At 40.9% G+C, this 22,784-nt stretch overlaps 1 protein-coding gene across 5 annotated transcripts in view; it reads right to left on the bottom strand.

The window, feature by feature from the left end:
- Positions 1–22,784, bottom strand: part of NRP1 (neuropilin 1) — a 152,801-nt gene that overhangs the window by 84,734 nt on the left and 45,283 nt on the right. For all 5 annotated transcript variants that reach the window (XM_040248375.1, XM_040248373.1, XM_040248377.1 and 2 more), the window contains one exon: positions 5,186–5,367. In XM_040248375.1, the coding sequence (XP_040104309.1) occupies positions 5,186–5,367 (182 nt within the window). The remainder of the gene's footprint in view (positions 1–5,185; positions 5,368–22,784) is intronic.

Here is a 22,784-nt window from a genome sequence, read left to right on the forward strand (position 1 = left end):
GATTTAATGAAAAAAAAAAAACGGAATTAAGGGCGCTCTTTCAAAATCAAATAAATTCCAATGCTTTCACCTATATCCTTGTCATGTCAGATTCCTTTGAAAGCTGGCCCAGGTTTTCTCAGGTATTTTGACAAAGGCTGGGGACATTGTGGGCTTCCCAGGGGGCACCAGTGGTAAAAAACCTGCCTGCAAATGCAGGAGATGTAAAAGGCGTGGGTTTGATCCCTGGGCTGGGAAGATCCTCTGGAGGAGGGCAAGGCAACCCACTTCAGTATTCTTGCCTGGAGAGTCCCATGAACAGAGGAGCCTGGTGGGCTACAGTCCATAAGGTTGCAAAGAGTTGGACACAACTTGGCATGCATGCATGGGGACATTCCACAGGGAAGTGGAAGCAAGCTGGATGGAGCACCAAGAGATCTAGTTCCACCGCCTTGCTAACCTACTGTGTAGCCTTGGTGACCTCGTAATCTTTCTGATCCTCAGATTCTGTGCATCACACATGAGAAGTGGGCTTTAGGGTTGGAAAATAAAGCCTTTCAAACCCAAAGCTGCTTCTGTAATTTCTTACTTTCTCCATTAGACATCAAAATGTGTTTTAATGGGTTCCTTATTCTTTATTGTACAAGCTTGCCACAGTTGAGGGAGCACTTACCCCAGTGGATGATGGCAGGAGAGGGCTGAGGGATCCCGGGGTAAACACACAACCCACAGACAGGACTGAGGGTGAGTAGCCAGGGTGCCCAGGAGGGTGTGAGCTGCTGGGTAAGGGATGCACACACAGCAGTGGCACCCAGTGACACCACGCTTTCCCCGTCATTAAGGATGAGGGCATCCAGTGTGGCCACAGGCATACCACATTTCGTTGTGAAGGACCATCAGGATGGATAAGGATAATACCTAAGATATCCCCTTTGGAATTATACTTAAATGTACAGACTCTTAATCAAGTAACATATGAAGTCACCAAGCCTGCTCTCAATAAATGCCATCCCTTCCCTGACTGAGACCCATAGGAAATGGTACAGCTTCTTCCAGCATCTGAGCCTGGATGACAGGGGAAGGACAGAGGAAAGGTGGCAGGTGAGCAGGCTGAGGTTTCCTCAAGAAATTCTTTAGCTGAATGAGGATCATTTTAGGCTGACGGCCCAAGGTTTCAGTATCTGTGAAGAGGAGGGGTGTGGGTACCCGAGGAGAGAACTAGGGTGTCCTGGGGGCTCCAGGAGGCATGGGGAGAGGTGGGCACTATCCCCTGCCACCCACTGGGCAAAAATGGTTGTCTAGAAATGTAGCCTTAGGGATGCAAAAATGGCCCTGTAACCTACTGCCAGAAATCCTCAAGGCCGACAGGTGAACGAATAATGCATTGGTTCCAATTATGATTAGTCTAATTTATGGATTTTGAAGAAATCTGAAATTGCTGCAGCCTGAAAGAAATGCTATATTTTTTCAAAGAACAGAGGTTCTATAATATTTATCATGAAATTGCTTTCAAGGAAAGAATGTCTGTGAACCTATGTGTGTGCAAATGTATTCTACTAGTTCATGACTTTCAATGGAGTATCTGTAAGAACTATAGTATGTGCAACAAGGGAGAAAGATGTTTTCTTTTTTAGGTGGTACTAATTTAGTTGGGAAATGAGACAGACATACATGATAAAACTTGAAAATATTTAGGAAAAACATACTGGTTAGTGAAATACAGTTGTGTTTGTGTATATATACATACAGTATCTATAAGTGTATATTTATTTGTGTTTTATAATAGGGGACAAGCTGGGTAAGTGTAAGAAAATGAAAAGTACATTAATTAAGAATAATAAACGTGGAGCCAGGTTTCCATGGAGGGTAAGAGGCTTAAGCCAGAAGAGAGAGAGAGTGCTGTACAATTTGGAGGGACCAGCTTCATTGTAACAGTTAGTGTGTATGGCACACAACTTCTGGGACACGCTCTGCTACGTGTTTTCATTTCAACCGATCTTCACAAAGAGCCAGTGCAAGACACAGTTATCCATTTTTCGGATGAGGAATCCAAGGCTCTGAACATTCACACAGATGGACAGTGGCCACATCAAAATTCACATGCAGATCTGCTGGGCCTCACCCAGTGCACCCACCAACCTGGGGCAGGAAGATAGGCTGTGAGTTCGTGCAAGTGAAGCCAGGAAGGTTGGGAGCAGCTGAGGTCAAGACCTCAGAGAACACTGAGGCTTCACCTGACAGGTGACAAATACCCGTCATAGGCATTCTGGGGATAGCAGTTTGATGACTGAGAGGCTATGTGTAGGGTTAGAGAGCATGGGGATAACCATTAGACAGTTCTATTTGTTCAGTGGCAGAGGATGTGGAAAGAAAGCTGTAAGACTCTCTTTTTAACTGAGGTATAGTTGATTTATAAGATTATATAAGGTTAGGTGTACAGTCTGGTGATTCGGAATTTCTGAAGCTGTGACTCTCTGAGACTTTTGAACAAAAATCCAAAAGAACCGGCAGCTATATTGGATGTAGAAGAAAATAAGGCTTCAAGTCTCAAGGATGGCATTGGGCGGTGGGGACAGAGGAGAAATCCCAGTGCATCTGAGACTAACAGAAGTTTGAGGGCTGAATTCATCTGGAAGGAAGCAGAATTCTTAATAACTTAGGGAAGATCTTGCTATTTCTCCACCCACCACATTCAGATCTTTGGGAAACACTGACAATGAAAAGCTGTTCTTACCTCCTTTTCTGATACTTTCTTTCTTTGATGCTGTCACATGCAGGTGAGCAAGCAAACACGTATGTTTGTGCGTGTGTGTACCTACGCATAGGTGGATTTACATAGGTCAAACAGCTTTCAACACAAGGAAATACATACGTAGTCATGTGAGCCCACTGAGATCCTACGTCTGCTATTATTTATACTAAAGGCTTTCTAAGCATGTGCTCAGATGAATTTCTGAAGAAAGTTCTCTCCATCGACCCATATTTATATGGGACAGTACCAGAGTTCTTTGAAATTTAAAGATGTTGTGCCAATGCTCCCAGAAACGCTTCAAGTCCTTTTTGTTATTCTTGGTGGCCACTGACCCACAAGACCCTAGGCTTTCGAATTTGGTGTGGCTAGATTTTTTTCTATTAAATAAAGCCCTTTTTCATATATTCCAGGACAATACATTTAAATCTGTCACCTCTGTCCCTGGAGGGTCTCCCACACATTAATGTCAACTTAAAAGGGAAGGCGGGACTGAATTCATAGCAGGAATCTATAGGCTGCTGTGGACAACAGTGACATCCAGATGGAGATACAATTTTTATTAACTGGCTGATATGTGAGTTTAATTCGTCAAACCTGGGAGACGATACATTCTCAGATTCTATCCTGTCCCAATATATACCATTGTGACAGAAGATGGTGGTGCTTTAGTCACTGAGCCATGTCTGACTCTTGTGACCCTGTGGACTGTAGCCCACCAGGCTCCTCTGTCCATGGGATTCTCCAGGCAAGAATACTGGAGTGGGTTGCCATTTCCTTCTCCAGGAGATCTTCCCAACCCAGGGGTTGAACCGAGGTCTCCCACATAGCAGGCAGACTCTCTATTATCTTACCACTGAGCCACGAGGGAAGCCCTGAAAGAAGATTCAGTTCAGTTCAGTTCAGTCGCTCAGTCGTGTCCAACTTTTTGCGACCCCATGAATCGCAGCACGCTAGGCCTCCTTGTCCATCACCAACTCCCGGAGTTCACTCAGACTCACGTCCATCGAGTTGGTGATGCCATCCAGCCATCTCATCTTCTGTTGTCCCCTTCTCCTCCTGCCCTCAATCCCTCCCAGCATCAGTCTTTTCCAAGGAATCAACTCTTCGCATGAGGTGGCCAAAGTACTGGAGTTTCAGCTTTAGCATCATTCCTTCCAAAGAAATCCCAGGGCTGATCTCGTTCAGATTGGACCATCTCCTTGCAGTCCAAGGGACTCTCAAGAGTCTTCTCCAACACCTCAGTTCAAAAGCATCAATTCTTCAGCACTCAGCCTTCTTCACAGTCCAACTCTCACATCCATACATGACCACAGGAAAAACCATAGCCTTGACTAGACGGACCTTAGTCAGCAAATAATGTCTCTGCTTTTGAATATACTATCTAGGTTGGTCATAACTTTTCTTCCAAGGAGTAAGCGTCTTTTAATTTCATGGCTGCAGTCACCATCTGCAGTGATTTGGGAGCCCAAAAAAATAAAGTCTGACACTGTTTCCACTGTTTCCCCATCTATTTCCCATGAAGTGATGGGACCGGATGCCATGATCTTCGTTTTCTGTATGTTGAGCTTCAAGCCAACTTTTTCACTCTCCTCTTTCACTTTCATCAAGAGGCTTTTTAGTTCCTCTTCACTTTCTGCCATAAGGGTGGTGTCATCTGCATATCTGAGGTTATTGATATTTCTCCCGGCACCCCGAGTCTGAGGTCAGGGGCGGCAGCCGAGAGGAGATACTCCAAGCCCGAAAGAAGATTAGTAAGTGATTATTTTGGAGGGGGCAAGTGGATAATTAATTCTGAAGGAGAATTATTATTATTTTGTTTCCTCCAAGAAGTTCTTGCCCTAACCATGTTTCTGTTAATGGAAAGCTTCTTCCTCCAAAAGTTTTTGAAACTCTAAGGCTAGTGGACTACTGCTTGGATTTTCCCGGGAGCGACCAATTTTGGATTTTGCAATAAAATAAAGGGAACAGGATGTACTGAGCTGGCCAAAAGTTCATTTGCATTTTTTCCATAACATCTTACAGAAAAACCTGAATGAAATTTTTGGCCAGCCGAATACATCATTTTCAGGTAAGAGGGACTCACACATTTTTAATGAAATAAATAAAACTTCAAGAGTAGATCCAACTTATTTTTAAAGAAGAAAAAAAAAGAATAAATGTCCTTAAAGAAGCTTTACAGAGTATATATTTTAAAAACATTGGTCAGTATATTAGAATGATGAAATTCTGATTTCTAAAATACATTTAAACAGTGTTTTAAACATACTTCCTTCATACAGCAGGTAACTTTCCTTTGTGCAAAGTATTTTCAGCATTTTTTGTCATGAGAATATCTGACTTTTTACCAAAAGATTAAAAACATCACTCCTGGTCTTTCTTTTCACTTTGTCTTTCACAAGATCGAGTGAGGTTCGTGACCACTCAGTCATACTTGGTCTCCTGCAGGTCACTTACCTTTCTTGAAAATTTCATAGCGTATGGAAAATCCTGCCCCATGAGTCTCATAATCAGAGACAAATTTGATAAAGAGAAATGGCCCTGAAGACACGAAAGAAGAAGGGGCGATCTTTCCACAGAACTTTCCCAATACACGTCCATTTTCGTTTTCTCCATCGATGACCTCCACGTAGTCATACCTGAGACAGAGGTGGAAGGAAACATCAGGTTAGGGAGAAAAGTCCTTTTAACTTCAATCATTTAGAAGCCAGCATTCTCCACCACGGTCTGTCAGGAGAAAAAAAATAAGTGCTATCTATCTGCATTCACTGCTGGATTTCACAGAGAGGGGGGAAAAAAAAAAGTCTAGCAAAATGAAATAATTAAAATGGACTACATCATGTCCGTGCACATCATCTGGTAACACAGAACTGTTAAGAATAATGGTGTCCATTATACTTGCAGACAATGTCAGTTAAAGTAACCAATTAACAAGAAAAAGGAAAATCTCATGAGTACAATTCTCTATTATTAAGTTGTGTTCCTTTGTCTGGGGTTGGGGGGGGTTGTCAATACATAATGCTACGCATTCTTTTCAAACTGTGAAGTTCTTTTATGAATTCAAAATGTCTCCTTGGCTGGAGCTCTCTATGAATAATACTTTGATTTCTGGGAGCAACCCTCTAAACATATGGCCACAGAATAATAAACAGATTCTTTACCATTTAACTCAATTTCACCAAACTCCAGGCTTTGCAGGAGAAAAACCTCTCTCAGTATCCACTGTGGTCAAAACAAAGATTTTCTTCCCTTAAAACTACAACTTGAACTGTAGAACATAATCTCTACAAGGAAAAAAGTTTATTTAAAATTCAGAAGTAAGTGTTTACTACCAGCCTGAATCTTTAAAAGAATGCTGTCATTTGAAAAGAAAATATGACAGACTTGGAATCATCAAAGTGATATGATTTTTAAAAATTCAGGCTTAATGATAATACACTGAGATAACTGATAAAGGGAATAGTAATAAAATACTAGCCTAAAGAATGCACTGAGATAATGCATATGCTTGGATGAACTTTTTTCATCTCTAAAATATGGAAATCCATCTCCAGTAAAGTAACATCTCCTAGGAAAACAGGAATATTTTTGTTTGTTTGGCATTATCTATTTCTTAGTGTCTTGCTCCTCCTTTTCTTTTTATTATTTATTTGCCAAGTCACCTAGGAGTCAGATAACCAGATAATCTCATTTGGATTCCATATTTCTTCTAGAACTGACATGAAGACATTACAATCCATTCATTTCAAACCTGTATTTCTCTGCTGAACTTGATTCAAAAGTTCTGGGATATATTCATTTCAGGGATGGCTAAAATATGGCAGTAACATAAACTGCATCTGGCAATTTAAAACAGATCAAAGTGCGGGAAATCTTTATGACGACCAATGTCATCCTTAGCAATCCTTTTCAAACTGTCCAGGACACATGACTTATGTTTATGTAAAGTCTCATGAAACAACTGCAAAGATGCTATCACAGTCCAAGTGGATAGCTTAAAGCTCTCTCAATTAAAAATGACATTACCTCATCAGTTAAGACTGTGTGCCAGCCTTGTGTATATCAAGAAGAAAATAAAGGTGACAGTGATGGAATGAAGTATTAACATATGTGAATTATTGTATTAACTGCATTTCCCCTGCTGCATCTGCTGATTGCAAGAGCAATCACTGGCCAGTAAGCATCACTGTCCTTTGAAAAACTATGGAGCCACACAGAGGAACTGTTTGTTTCTCTATACACTGGGAGATGTTTTGCATGCTCAGACAAAAGAGGAGAACTGGAGGATGAGGAGGAGGAAGAGGATGAAGACGGTGTTCTGTTCAAAATCCTCAGTGGCTTTTTATAGTCAACCGAGGGCCACTAGAAAGAACCCCGCCTCTGTACTCCCGAAAGCCTCACAAGCTGGCATTTATGCAGTAATTCCTTTTATCTCTGCAGCTTCATTGACTAGGCAGGTCTGTGCAGTTTACCCCACACTCGCTTATAATTTAACTGTGATTTGAGAGGCTGGCTGTGTTTGGCCTGGCGACCGTGCGTCCAGCGCTGCTCTACAGGCTTTTTACTTGCATCCTGACATGGTCTGAATACTAAGTGGCCACATCCTAGTGCATTTTGCCTTCCAGACACAAATCAGAGAGGTGGGTCAGCCATTCTGAGGACTAAAGGGCATTTCTGCAAAGAGACCTCTCTCCCAGGTATGAGAGAACTCAGCTATTAGACTGCTGGGGATGTATAACAGGAGGAAGCTAGTCTTTTAATCCACATTATCTGCTAGTGGTAAATTCTAAGCTCTCCTCTTGGCAACAGTAAAAGCTATTTTTAAAAGGGGCAGAGGGACTAGACGTTCTACCCAGCAAGCGATAAGTCACTGCATCTTAAGTGCCAATTTTAGGCAATGGGATTTTTCAGGGACACAATAGTTACATTTATATGCCAGGATGCTGCTATCATTTTAGCACTTTCCTTCCCGGTACCATCCGACAGGCGCCCCCAAATGTATCACAGAGAGCGGTTCATGTAAATATTCAGGAGGGTGTGCGCGTACAAATTGCAAAGGGTGATACTGCCAAGGAAGTTAAAAAAGCAGCCAGCCTCTCCCTCTGAAGTTGAGACCAGTTCCACTCCATAAGTTTCTCGCTGGCAAATGTGATGCCAGGAATGCAGCTGGTGTGTCAGCATCCCTCCCCAGAGACTTAATGTGTCACCACAGTAACGCACCCAGCCTGCATTGGCCTGAGGCCCAGGATCCCGAGTTTGCAAATTTCGATCCCCCAGCCGGCTGCACTGCTCTGTTACTGCTGCTGGCGTGGCAAGCACTGTGTTCCTTGCGATGCTAGCATCCTCGGTCCTGATACCAGAGACCTGCACAGGTGAGCCTGGAGGCACCTGTCTGACTTGCATTCTGGATCCACAAGCTTGGGCTTGGGAGGAGAGCTGGGGATGGTGTCTTGGGACTCATTCAGAGAAGCTAGTGGAGGGTTCATGGACTTTCCCAGCGGCACTAGTGGTAAAGAACCTGCCTGCCAATGCAGGAGACATAAGAGACTCAGGTTCGATCCCTGGGTTGGGAAGATGTCTTGGAGGAGGCCATGGCAACCCACTCCAGTATTCTTGTCTGGAGAATCCCCATGGACAGAGGCGCCTGGCTGGCTACAGCCCAGAGGGTCACAAAGAGTTGGACACGACTGAAGTGACGTAGCACATGGATGAGGGGTCACAAAGTTAGCTCATCTGTTTCTTTGGAGTCCTGCTCCAGAAAAAGAATGTTCCAGGTGACAAGGAGGCTGCATCTGGGTCCACAGTGTACCACCCACCTGTGTAGGAAAGCCCTTCCTCAGACATCACCGCCCCACGTTACATCATAGGAATGCCAGCATCTTATGGATTTGGCCATCTCTTAAAAAAAAATTTGGGCTGTGCTGCATGGTTTGTGGGATCTTAGTTCTCTGACCATGGATCGAACCCAGACCCCCTGCACTGGCCTCGAAGAGTCCTAACCACTGGATTGTCAGGGAATTCCCCCATCTCTCTTCTTAAACCGTCTACCTTAAAGTTTTCACTTCCAGCACGAATAATGGTAAAGCAGCCAACCTTTACTGAGAACAAAGCGAAGCTCTCTCTGCTTAACCTTCTTACAATTAAAGACATTTCCCCAAGGTTTCCTTTTTCAGCTGTGAAGGCTTGGCCAGGGCAGTGGTGGGATGGGGGCTCTTCTCATGAGTGTTCCTGGCTTTAAGCCCAGGCTTCTTAAGTCCCAGGCATCTTGTTGACATATCTCTAACCCTCACCCTACCTGGGTATATGTGGGTGGTAAACACATTTTGAATCCTAATAGTAATCACGAGTTAGGTTTCCCATAAGAGTGATAAAAGAATAAAGATTTCCTTCTAAGAACTCTTGAAAGGATTACTCAGAGATTATTATTATTATTTTCTTCTGGAAAGTTTAAATTATGGTTTTAGGAAAATGGCCAAGGAAGGGGAAAAGTGATGGGAAAATGAGAAATGTCTTCAGTCACTAAAGAGTGGTTTGGGAGGCTTTCTAGGTATGCAGTGCTGAATAGACAAATAGCACACTTTACTTAAGTCGGGTTTTCTCCTCTGAGTGCAAATGACCCTTGACTCTATGGTGGGGCCCGTTAGTGGTTAAAAAAAAAACAATTAATCCTCTGTAGGGTGTTGTCTGTATGGGGAGCTACTGTACCAACCCCCCTCACAGCTTCTGGACATTCTCGAGTTGCTGAGAAGGGGGATTTTAGGCAATGGTGTCTTTTTAATCTCCTTCCAAAAGGATCTTCTCCCGCGTGCATACCTACGTTAATAATGGAGAAATCCGATACCTGACATCATAAACCAGAGTGAGAAATGATGTTGGCTAACATAATTTTCACCTGCAAAAATGTGTTTCTTTGGATCTTTGGTCTATTTTACACGAGGCATTAATAGCCATCCCAACTGAGCAAGCTGTAAACGATTACTGTGCTGCTGCCCAAGAATTACCTTCCCTATTCCCCAGAAGAGAACAGATTTTTTTCGGAGAGTATTAGAAAGAGGACGGGGATATAAAAATATACAGTGATGGAGCTAGGAGGGGCCAATTAGTTTTCGTCTGTGTTTCTGAGCGATTTTACATGATCCACCTCCTAACTGTTATGGCTTCCTTGCAATGTTCTAATCAAGGGAAATATAAGAAAAGCCTTATAAGGCTCACAGTCTCTTCTGTTGTAAAGGATTCTTAGAAATCTATTCAAAAGAAATAAACTGGAATAATGTCAAATATGTATGCAAAAGTATTGCCTGAAGCTTTATAATAATGGGGAAAATGGAAATAAGGCAGATAGAAAGGAAGTAAGAAGGAACTTACATACATTCATATAGAGGAATACTATGCAGCTATTAAAAAGAATGTTCAACAAAAGTTTCTTATAACAAAGGAAAAATGCTTATGATAAATAAGTGGAAAATCAGAACATAAAACACTATACACAAGATATCCTCTATTTTTATTTGCATGAATTAGAAGAACAGGAAGGAAGTACTCAAGGTGTTAACAAGTGTTTATGTCTGGGTGGTGAGATTACTTCTCTATTATTATTATTATTTCTGTATCTTTCAAAATTTTTATAATGAACAAGTGTTCCTTTGTCACCAGATAAAGTTATTTTGAAAAGCATTAATATCTATGCATAAAGTCTCAAATCAACACCCTGTGATGCAGCTAACAACTCTGTTTATTGGTCAGAAAACAGTATCTTCAATGATGCTTTATTTGGAAATAAATCAAAGGCTTTTGTTTTTAAAACAACAGGATCAATGAAATTCCCTGTATTTTGGTGGGGGCAGCGGTGGTGGGGGGGGCAGTGCTAGAAAGTTACAATGAGCCAGACTGGATTTCACACTTTCTGAAATGCTGGAAGTAATGCTTTCGCACTGCCGTGTGTTTGTGTGGATCTGCATGACCTTCTAGACTGTTAACGTTGTCCACATTTTTTTTCAGGTGGACGTGGCTGCCTGTGAGACTTTGGAGTAGCAGGTTAGGATTTGAGTGGCATTTCTGCTGCCCCACCATTAAGTTCCTTCACTGATCTTATCACCCAAACGCAGGTTCCAGCTAGGAGGAGACTAAGGGTCTACTGTCTGCTGAACTTTGAGGTAAGCACAAGTGCCAGGGTGCAGGTGTGACCGCTGGCTGGCCTGGTCTATGCCACAGAGCCATGAAGAGCCAGGAGCTAAAAGACCAGGCACCTTTGCTCGGTGGCTGCTGCATGTACTTCGGCCAAACCATCTCTCTCTAGTAACCTACTCCACTGATGATAAATGGGACATCAAACAGCTCACTCCTCTTGAATCAAAAAATTGCTACAAACACTGTCTTTTGTTCAATGTCACTGTCCTCCTCAAAGGCCCACACAGTGTGACTCTCATTACTTGTCCGTGGGTCTCCAGATCCTTCTCCTCCAGGAAGTTCCAATGCCACAAAGCCCACCTGACGCCTTTCCTGTACGGCTCCTTTCATTAAAGCTCAATAAGAATTTCCATAAGCATCACAGTCAGAGAGCCCTTTCTCAAATAATCAGAGTACAGTGAAACTCACAAAGCTTGACCTCACATGTTAACATTTTCATTTTTAAGCTTTTGTAATGCCTCAGGGCCGTAATAATGAATATCAGTGATTTTATTGCATCCATAGAAAATAGATGATTAATAGGTTAGGTAATGGTATAATAATGTATAAAAGTGAACAGTCCCAGGAAATGAGGTTATTACAAAAGTGAAGAAGGAAAATCTTTAAGGAAAAACTTTTACTGGAGTAAAAAGAAATATTAAATGGTTTTCACTGCAGTAATACAAAGCGCTAATCAAAGGGAGTTAGATGGAGAAGACTCTTGAGAGTCCCTTGGACTGCAAGGAGATCCAACCAGTCCATCCTAAAGGAGATCAGTCCTGAGTGTTCATTGGAAGGACTGATGTTGAAGCTGAGACTCCAATACTTGGGCCACCTGATGCGAAGAGCTGACTCACTGGAAAAGACCCTGATGTTGGGAAAGATTGAGGGCAGGAGGAAAAGGGGACGACAGAGGATGAGATGGTTGGGTGGCATCATCGACTCAATGGACATGAGTTTGGGTGGACTCCAAGAGCTGGTGATGGACAGGGAGGCCTGGCGTGCTGCAGTTCATGGGGTCCCAAAGAGTCGGACACAACTGAGTGACTGAACTGAACTGAATCAAAGGGAGTGGGTCATGGCTTGTTAAGACCAACTAGAAAAAGAGAGAAATTGTGATAATAAACATTCCGCAGATAGCAGACTCTTTCCTGCTGCTGTGTAATGAGTCACTCCAGACATAGGGGCTTAAAACAGCACACATTTATTAGCTCAGGTCAAAGCCTTCCCAGGTGGTTTGGTGCTAGTGGTAAAGAACCTGCCTGTCAATGCAGGAGATGCCGGAGACAAGGGTTCCATCCCTGGGTTGGGAAGGTCCCCGAGAGGAGGGCACGGGAACTCACTCCACTATTCTTGCCTGGAGAATCCCATGGACAGAGGAGCCTGGCAGGCTATGGTCCATGAGGTCACAAAGAGTCAGAGATGACTGAAGCTACTTAGCATGCAGGCACATACTGGCCTGGCTAGGGTTTCGACTCAGCGCATCATAAGACAGAAGTCAAGAGTCCACAGGGCTATCTTCTCATCTGACTTCTGTGTCTTCATTACAGTTCATATTGCTGTGGCAGTTTCCTGCAGTTAGGGAACTACAGTCCCCATCTCCTTGCTCGCTGCCAGCTGGGGGCTACTCTCAGATCCCAGGGGCCACCCGCCTTCCTTGCCACACCACTCTCTCCAGCTTCAAAGCCAGCAACTGAGACGTTCCCTCACACTGGATTCTTCCTATGCTTCAAAACCCCTCAAGAAAAGATGGGTCCTTAGTGAGCATTCACCTGATTAGGCCAGGCTCACCCAGGACAACCTCCCTTTCTCAAGGTCATCTGATTTGGCAACATAATTAAATCTGCAGAATCCCTGTACAGCAGCACCTAGATTAACAGATGATTGAGTAACTAGAAGAAGCTGTGTGTAACCAGGCTTGAGAATTCTGCCTACTACCCAGACCCAGCTCTGGATGGACACATGAAGCTTGGAAGCTGCAGCACAAATTCAAGCAGTGGGGATGGTCCATGTACACCCCCTAAAAGGGCAAAGGCTAGTAAGATCCAGGGTAAGACAAAGGGCAGGGGTGGGGAACTGCAGCAAGGCTGGAAGCTAAAGTCTCAAAGGGGACAATAGGGCAGAGGTTCCACCTCCTGGTTCTCAGGCCACACTGGCTGTTGGTTTGGGAGCCCTGAGCCCACGGTCCTCAATCGCAGAAAGGAAAGCAGGTTTCTGGACTGAGCCATGTGCTTCTGATTAAAGCAAAAACAGACACTGCAAAATTGTCCAACACATATGTCTAGAGACAGAAGAGTGATAATAGCTTAATCCAAAAATAAATATATAAAAGAACTCAAGAAATGGTGTAAAAGAATGGTCAAAATATATATAATTTTAACAGAAATGTTTGGAGTTTGAATTTCTCATTGCTGTGGGATCTCACTTTATAATTAAGATTTATTGGCATAGAAGATTAAAAAAATGCTTCACATGGGAAAATATCTCTATGGTTAAACTTGGATTATGAAATCCAAAGATGCATTTCAAATGGAAGATCAAGGACGCCTCCCTTAAAACAACTCCGAGGTAATGGAGTCGTCCAGTGTCAAACTTGCAAAGTTCAGTATTTATAGAAAAATTCACATGCCTTTAATTACAATAAATTCGGTTCCCAAGTAAAATGGTGCCATCTGGAAGATATTAACATCATTTACAACTTGTTCGCCTCCCTATTTCATAGAAAATTTTTACTTCTTGCCAACTTTCCACTGTTCTCAGGGTTAAAAAAAAAAGGGAATTAACTTTCATGGATTGTCTCAAGATGGGTTTATATAGCTAGTCAAGTCATCAAAAAGTGACAAAAGGGGGCGTCTTGGACACATTTACTTCCTTCTTATTTACTTTAAATCCTAAAGTTTGGGGTTTTGTTTGTTTGTTTTAAATAAAGCCTGTTCTCTTCTCTCTGCTCCTCTTCTCTCAGCCTTCTCATGGGGATAAAGTGGGGAGAGAACTGGGGTGTTAAAAAGCGGGGTTCAGGGACTTCTCTGGTGGTCCAGCGGTGAAGAATCCACCTGCCAATGCAGGGGACACAGGTTCGATCCCTGGTTCAGGAAGATTCTACATTGCTGCCGGGCGGCTAAGCCCATGTGCCACAACTGCTGAGCCTTGCACTCCAACAAGAGAAGCCGCTGCAATGGGGAGCCCGCGCACTGCAGCTACAGAGTAGACTCTGACCACCGAAGCTAGAGAAAGCCCATGCGCGGCAACGAAGACCCAGCACAGCAAACAATAAATAAATATTTTAAAAGGAAATGCAAACAACAACAACAACAACAAAAAACTGGGTTCTGGTGTGGGCTCTGAGCTTCAGGACTCACTCATGCACCTTTAATCTATTAAGACGTACCCCATCTTTGACCTCCCACAAAGTCTCAAAGGGAACCATGGGGCAGGAGGTGCTACCTGCCTGACCATCCATCAGATTAGCCAAACTGGGGTGACTGTGACCCAAGTTCTCACACTCTTGTCACTGACTAGCTGAGTGTCACTTACTGACATCTATAAGCCTCAGTTCCTCACCTGCAAAAATGGACAAAATAATTAACCTGCAACGATGAGAGGGAGGACTCAGTGAAATAATGCATGCTGATGTCCCCTTCCAAATGAGGCTGGAATGCAGGGGGAGCAAAGAGAAAAATGCACAGAAAACCAAGTGGAGCACAGCTTTGTTTTCCAAATCATATATAGTACGCAGTTCAAGACGGGCTGTAGTCTAGGTAGGGCAGAAGCTTGGCTACTGCTATTAATATCTCCCTGGGGGAATCTATCAGTCAGAAGATGACTAGCTCTCAGAAGATGACATAACTCTGAAATATACTATTTGGAATGACAATAGGCCTTGCCCCTACTGTTGTTGTCATTATTTAGTCTCTAAGTTGTGTCCAATTCTTTGAGACCCCGTGGACTGCAGCATGCCAGGCTCCTCTGTTGTTTGCTGTCTCCTGGCATTTGCTCAAATTCGTGTCCACTGAGTCAGTGATGCCACCTAACTCCCACATTCTCTGCCATCCCAATTAAAGCCATAGTCAATAATGGAGTTAAAGAAGCTAATTTATATATATTACAATACTTTTTTTTTTTTAAAGAAATCACTAAATCCATTAAGTGTTTCCATTGATGTACCCAACTGATTTAATGATCTGCAATTGGATTAGTGCGGTCGGCCTGCTGTGCTGAATTTGCTCAAAAAGCCCCCTTAATTGGTATGGTGAAGACACACCAGGGGGCAACTTCCAGTTCTAGAAAAGCAGCAACTCTGCCTTAAGGTTTAGCAAGGTCATAATCGGCAAGTTTCCTTTTTAATTCTTTGGAAGAAGAAATAAAGCCATAATTCTGTTCTAGACAATAGGACCTAATGTGTTAATTTTAAGAGTTAAAAAAAAATCCTCCTGATTCATTTGTAATTATTCAGTGGGGATCCAGGTAGTTTGCTAATCAGAGCTGCAGGAACTAAAGTTGGCAAATATTCATTTTTTTAAAGGCTTTTTTTTCTCTTTCTTTGCAGTAATCACAGTAGAACATTTTCAGCATCAGGTAGGTGAGATTATTCTGGAGTGGGGAAGACCCCGACTCTATAACAATTGCCCATTTTTTTCTAAAAAAAAAGTGGAAACCAAAAGATGCTGAATAAAAAATGGTTTCAGTGAAAGATAGGTGTTTCTTCCTTTTAGATATACTGGTGGTAAAAGAAAGGTTGAGCTGAGTTTTAGAATGGGCAGTTGGCACTGACCCAAGTAAAAATGGTGCTATTCTATTCAGTAGACCCTTAAGGTTTACTTAAGAGTACAAACTCTTGACCTAACCACAGCCAAGAAACATGAAACTTTTAGATACGGGCCCAATGCATTTATTTTGCGAGGATGAAATGCACAGCAGAAAAATTGATCATGTCGAGACAGAGTTTCCTTAACCCCTCATGTTAATTGAAAGCAACATTCTGTTTGCTGTAAGTCATTCTTAGCATCCGAAGTTTTTGTGTTTAGGGTGTTGGCTCTTTTTCAAATTTTTCATTATTAAAAATTCTATCAAGTCAAAAATCAGACGTTTTAACTGCAGATGACTGGGTTACTAGTATTCACACTAACAAACGTAGGATATATTCTGTAACCACGAGTCAATTTGTGATACAGGGAATAATTTTTATAAGAGAAGTCTATTGTGGACATAAAATACTTCAAATGTCACTGAGGGTTTCTGTCTGTGTTAAAACATACAAACTGGCTACAGACCAAAATATGAAGAGAATCATTGGTTATTGGCCTAAACATTAGTTTACACAATTTTTTTCTTATCACTGATTTGCTTTACAGACTGAATAATTAATTGGTGTAAAGCAAGCTTTTAACTATCTCTGAGTTATGAACAAGTTCACAGAGACAGGAGAGGATTTTAATGACCTAGGTGGGCTGATGATTTATACGGACCTTGAGGAGTATTTGTGTGTTTAGAAGAAAGGCAAGCAGTGGCCATAAACTTTACGGGTAGCCGAAGAGCAGAAGCACCGTCTTGCTAAGTTTAACCATATGACCACATAAAGGGTCAGCTCACAGAAATGGCTCTGTGGTTGGAGCGTGGATTTAACCCAAGCAGGAGATCATATGGCCCTCATCCTACCATCTCAACTACTCCCCAGCCCCCAGATATCTTTATGGGAAGCTTAACAGAAAGGAAAAGAGAATATGGTCAAGCTAGGTAAAATAAAACATTGCATAAAGGGAGCATTTCCAAACACAAGCTCCTCTTAAGCACAGCACAAGCTAGAGACTGGTATAAAATGTTCCCCTTGATAATACTAAAGACTCAGCTGTAAAAACAAGACAGGTAAGCAAAGAAGAAAGAAGCCTATCCTCCACCTTTCTTTCTCTAATTGTTTCAAAAGAAAAGATTTTTTTTTTTTTACTGAAAACCAGAATACGTAAAATGATTTAAATTTTTATTCCGTTAACAGCCTAATTTCTTTGAATGCTCTTAATGTAAAGGGCTAAAATTCACAGCTCTATCTATGAATAAAAGTTTATTAAGAGAATTGACAGCATATAGTTACAGGGAGAAATAGGAATAAGGCAGTTTTCCAGCATTTTAGTTCTTGATTTTGGGGCAAATAAGTGTTCACTTACAAATATACAATAAAACAGATCCTTTGAGAATCTTTTTAGGGAAAACATTCAAAACATGGCAGTTCTTGAAGCTGTTATATTACTTTAAAAATACCCCATATTTCAGGGACTTCCTTAGAAGTCCAGTAGTTAAGAATCCCTACTTCCATTGCAGGGGCAGAGGTTCAATCCCTGGTTGGGTAGCTAATAGCCCGTATTACACAAATTGAACCAAAATAAATAAATAAATAAAGACTGGACCAAAAAAAATCCACAATGAACAGGAAAATCAAAGTTTAAAAATACCTCATATTTCAGATATTTCATTAATTCTGATTGCTTTTTCCTCTTATAATAGCAAATTACCTAGATCATATCATTAGCGTTCTCATCATTTTGCAATCTGTTGTTTGTTGTTTTTTTTTTTTTTTTAATGTAGAAAGCAGGAATCATAGCAAACTGGTCCCAAATGTGTCCCTCAGAGCACCAGTCTTATGAAATGCTTCATGAAAAACAAATGTTTCCCCCCCAAATCATTTGGGAATGCTGCACGTCACAATGTTCCTTTTGTGAATATCCATAATTTGTGTCAGTATAAATGCTCTGAGAAGTCCCATGAGCATGAAATGTTGATTTAACTTGGTTTAACCCACCATATACCAATCTCATTGATCATAAGACCCTTTTATTATATAATACAGGTGGAACTAGTGTTGAAAAGAAAGTATTTTCTACATCTTATTTTGAAAAGTCACTTACCTTGCACTAGCCACAGGTCAGATATTTAAAAAAAAAAAAAGAATCCAGGAAGAGAATCAACTTTGTAAATGATGATATAAATTTGAGAAGATGGAGATAAATTTGGCAGCTTAATTTCTTTTCATATTCTGCCTTACATGTTAGAAGTTTAATCTGAATCAGTGATTTGAGAAACTGTTTTAGCAACAGTTTTAGAATAAAGAAATACGGTGCTCCATGTAAGACCGAGTCTATACTTGGTAAAAAGGGGCTGAATCACAGGGCATGGCTGACTGCAGTGTCTGTCTCTGAACACAGGAATCAGGAACACACTGGTTTTACTACCTAGCTGATGTTAAGGTGAATACCATGAATCAGACTGGCTTCCTTGATGGCTCAGACGGTAAAGAATCTGCCTGCAATGTAGGAGACCTGGGTTTGATCCCTGGGTGGGGAAGATCCCCTGGAGAAAGGAATGGCCACCCACTCCAGTATCCTTGCTTGGAGAATTCCACCGACAGAGCAGCCCAGTGGGCTACAGTCCATGGGGTTGCAAAGAGCCGGACACAGCTGAGCAGCTAACACACATATGAATGGAACTACCAGAAGTTTACCATGGAAAGAGATCTAAGGGATAAGGAACCAATATCATATTTTATAGATGAGAAAATTGAAGCCCAAAACACTAAAGGAACTGAATATCTCAAATCTATTTAGTAGAGGAGCCAGAACTTTCTACTGTGTTATGGTGAAAGACAAATCCTTGCATCTCACTTTTTAAGAGATGATGAGAAAGATTACTGTGATCATCAAGGTCTACTTTTTTTTTCTTTTTTTTTTTTTAATTTATTTTTTATTTTACTTTACAATTCTGTATTGGTTTTGCCATACATTGACATGAATCCACCACGGTCTACTTTTAATTTGAGAGTTCCACGAAGGGATTGCTCAGCTTTGTTCAAAAAACAACAGGAAGAGGAAACACACAGAGTCCAGGCAGGGAGCTCAGCCCATCTTTAGTGCCTGGCGAGGCTCCCCAGTCTTCCTGACTTTGCCTCAGATCCGTTCCCTCAATAAATGTTTCTTCAGTACTTAATGTGATTTCCACTCATTGATCCTCAAGACCACATTTAGTTCCTCTTTCACATGACAGCCTTGCAGCTCTCTGAGCATAACCATCATACTCCTTGACTCTAACTCTGTTGGTATTGTAAGAAGAGAAAAATTTAAAGAATTCATTTATTAGACTGACACACCAAAAAACCAAGCAAAACACAGAAATCACTTGTCTAATTGCTAGAAGGCTGCCGAGATATTATTTTAGCAAACCAGGGATGCTGAGTAGTTTGAAAGCGTGTATCCATTTGAAAGGGTCTATAACTGAATTTGGGGGGCCTGGGGTGGTGTCTGTGTCATGAAGGGCAGGATGGGGGAAGGGCTAGATGTCTATTGTCCTCTCTTTCCAGAACCTTCTCTGCCTTCCCACTCCCTCTACTCCACACGCTCCAGCCTCTGCCCTTCTTCTTGGTTTTGAACTAGGCTACCAAGAGTTAGGGGGTCTTGTCCTATAAATAAAAAACCAGGCCTGGGGAGCAAAATCCAGGAAGATGTAGAGGACAAGGAAGTGTGGGCCCAGGAATCCGCTGTGGATGGAATCAGAGGTCAAAGGGATGCCTGGATGTCAATTTAACACAAGCATTTCCCACATCGACTTTGAGGGTTGGCTTTCTGATGCTAAAGAAAACATTTAATTTATTCTGCTGAGTTTTCTTTTACAATCTAAGTATGCCAGCCCCAAACTCCAAATTCTGGACAGAGAACATTCCTATTTTTGTAACTGCTAACTTTCTATGCTGAATTTTCTCTTATTGCCTCCCTCTTCAAAATAGTATGTAATTTCATGCCAACCTTTAGTCCCTTTAACATCTTTGTGTGTGTATGATATAGTCAGACTATTACTGCATTGTAAAAATGTCGCTAATCCAGGACATTTCCCTTCATGACTCAGATTATTCTCCTTCCCAGACAGAAACAAAATACCCATTTTCACTAACTAAGCACACACACAGCCTGCATAATATTTTAAACCTTAAAGTAGGCTTTTGTAAATTTGGAAGTCAAATGTCCTTTCTATCACTGACTTACTACTGAATTTCTCCCTAATTATTCACTGACGAATGCACACTCAGAAACACAGGTTAATAACAGTTCAAATGCTACTAAAGCAGAAGTAATGTTGGGCTTGGCAGTCTTGAAACATAATAACTTCAACTTGAAGTTTCTGTAATTTTTCTTCTTTAAAATCCAGTATCTTCAGACATTCTTTCCCCTTAATGGGTGACAGACATGTCAAACACAGGCTGGGTAAACGTCTGATAAGTAAGAATATTGATCTCTTCAATGGAAATTTTCCATACAAATAGTAGGAGACCATTAGCAAAAGCTTTTATTTTTACTTCCATTAGGTTTTAAAATTAAGAAGAAAAGTATTCTTAACATGCATGAAATTATATATTTACATATATTATACATATATATAATTTTGGTGGAAAAAGTAGTAATAGCATACATTTATATATGAGCTTATAATAGCTTATAATTATATATACAAAAGTTTTGGTGAAAAAAAGTAGTAATAGCTTATAATTATGTATATAAAATTTTGGGTGAAAAAAGTAGTAATAGCTTATATATGTGAAGCACTCTTTTCTGAAAGGCTGAGAAGGCTTTTAAAATGCTTGTCCTTCAAGCAAAAGCTGAGAGAATTTAGCACCACCAAACCAGCTCTCCAACAAATGCTAAAGGATATTCTCCAGACAGTAAACACAAAAAGGGTGTATAAACCCGAACCCAAAACAATAAAGTAAATGGCAACAGGATCATACTTATCAATAATTACCTTAAACGTAAATGGGTTGAATGCCCCAACCAAAAGGCAAAGACTGGCTGAATGGATACAAAAACAAGACACCTATATATGCTGCTACAAGAAATCCACCTCAAAACAAGGGACACATACAGACTGAAAGTGAAGGGCTGGAAAAAGATATTCCACGCAAATAGAGACCAAAAGAAAGCAGGAGTGGCAATACTCATATCCGATTAAATAGACTTTAAAACAAAAGCTGTGAAAAGAGACAAAGAAGGCCACTACATTATGATCAAAGGATCAATCCAAGAAGAAGATATAACAATTATAAATATATATGCACCCAACATAGGAGCACCGCAATATGTAAGACAAATGCTAACAAGTATGAAAGGGGAAATTAACAATGACACAATAATAGTGGGAGACTTTAATACCCCACTCACACCTATGGACAGATCAACTAAACAGAAAATTAACAAAGAAACGCAAACTTTCAATGATACAATAGACCAGTTAGACCTAATTGATATCTATAGGACATTTCACCCCAAAACAATGAATTTCACCTTTTTCTCAAGTGCTCACGGAACCTTCTCCAGGATAGATCACATCCTGGGCCATAAATCTAACCTTGATAAATTCAGAAAAATCGAAATCATTCCAAGCATCTTTTCTGACCATAATGCATTAAGATTAGATCTCAATTACAGGAGACAAACTAGTAAAAACTCCAACATATGGAGGCTGAACAACACGCTTCTGAATAACCAACAAATCACAGAAGAAATCAAAAAAGAAATCAAAATATGCATAGAAACAAATGAAAATGAAAACACAACAACCCAAAACCTGTGGGACACTATAAAAGCAGTGCTAAGGGGAAAGTTCATAGCAATACAGGCATACCTCAAGAAACAAGAAAAAAAATCAAATAAATCACCTAACTCTACACCTAAAGCAACTAGAAAAGGAAGAAGTGGAGAACCTCAGAGTTAGTAGGAAAGAAATCTTAAAAATTAGGGCAGAAATAAATGCAAAAGAAACAAAAGAGCCCATAGCAAAAATCAACAAAGCCAAAAGCTGGTTCTTTGAAAGGATAAATAAAATTGACAAACCATTAGCCAGACTCATCAAGAAACAAAGGGAGAAAAATCAAATCAATAAAATTAGAAATGAAAATGGAGAGATCACAACAGACAACACAGAAACACAAAGGATCATAAGAGACTACTATCAGCAATTATATGCCAATAAAATGGACAACGTGGAAGAAATGGAAAAATTCTTAGAAAAGTCCAACTTTCCAAAACTGAGCCAGGAAGAAATAGAAAATCTTAACAGACCCATCACAAGCACGGAAATTGAAACTGTAATCAGAAATCTTCCAGCAAACAAAAGCCCAGGTCCAGATGGCTTCACAGCTGAATTCTACCAAAAATTCTGAGGAGAGCTAACACCTATCCTATTCAAACTCTTCCAGAAAATTGCAGAGGAAGGTAAACTTCCAAACTCATTCTACGAGGCCACCATCACCCTAATACCAAAACCTGACAAAGATGCTACAAAAAAAGAAAACTACAGGCCAATATCACTGATGAACATAGATGCAAAAATCCTCAACAAAATTCTAGCAATCAGAATCCAACAACACATTAAAAAGATCATACACCATGACCAAGTGGGCTTTATCCCAGGGATGCAAGGATTCTTCAATATCTGCAAATCAATCAATGTAATTCACCACATTAACAAATTGAAAAATAAAAGCCATACGATTATCTCAATAGATGCAGAGAAAGCCTTTGACAAAATTCAACATCCATTTATGATAAAAACTCTCCAGAAAGCAGGAATAGAAGGAACATATCTCAAAGTAATAAAAGCTATATATGACAAACCCACAGCAAACATTATCCTCAATGGTGAAAAATTGAAAGCATTTCCCCTGAAGTCAGGAACAAGACAAGGGTGCCCACTTTCACCGCTACTATTCAACATAGTTCTGGAAGTTTTGGCCACAGCAATCAGAGCAGAAAAAGAAATAAAAGGAATCCAAACTGGAAAAGAAGAAGTAAAACTCTCACTGTTTGCAGATGACATGATCCTCTACATAGAAAACCCTAAAGACTCCACCAGAAAATTA

Source organism: Oryx dammah, unplaced genomic scaffold, assembly GCF_014754425.2.
Source record: "Oryx dammah isolate SB20612 unplaced genomic scaffold, SCBI_Odam_1.1 HiC_scaffold_10, whole genome shotgun sequence".
In the NCBI taxonomy this organism is placed as follows: domain Eukaryota; kingdom Metazoa; phylum Chordata; class Mammalia; order Artiodactyla; family Bovidae; genus Oryx; species Oryx dammah.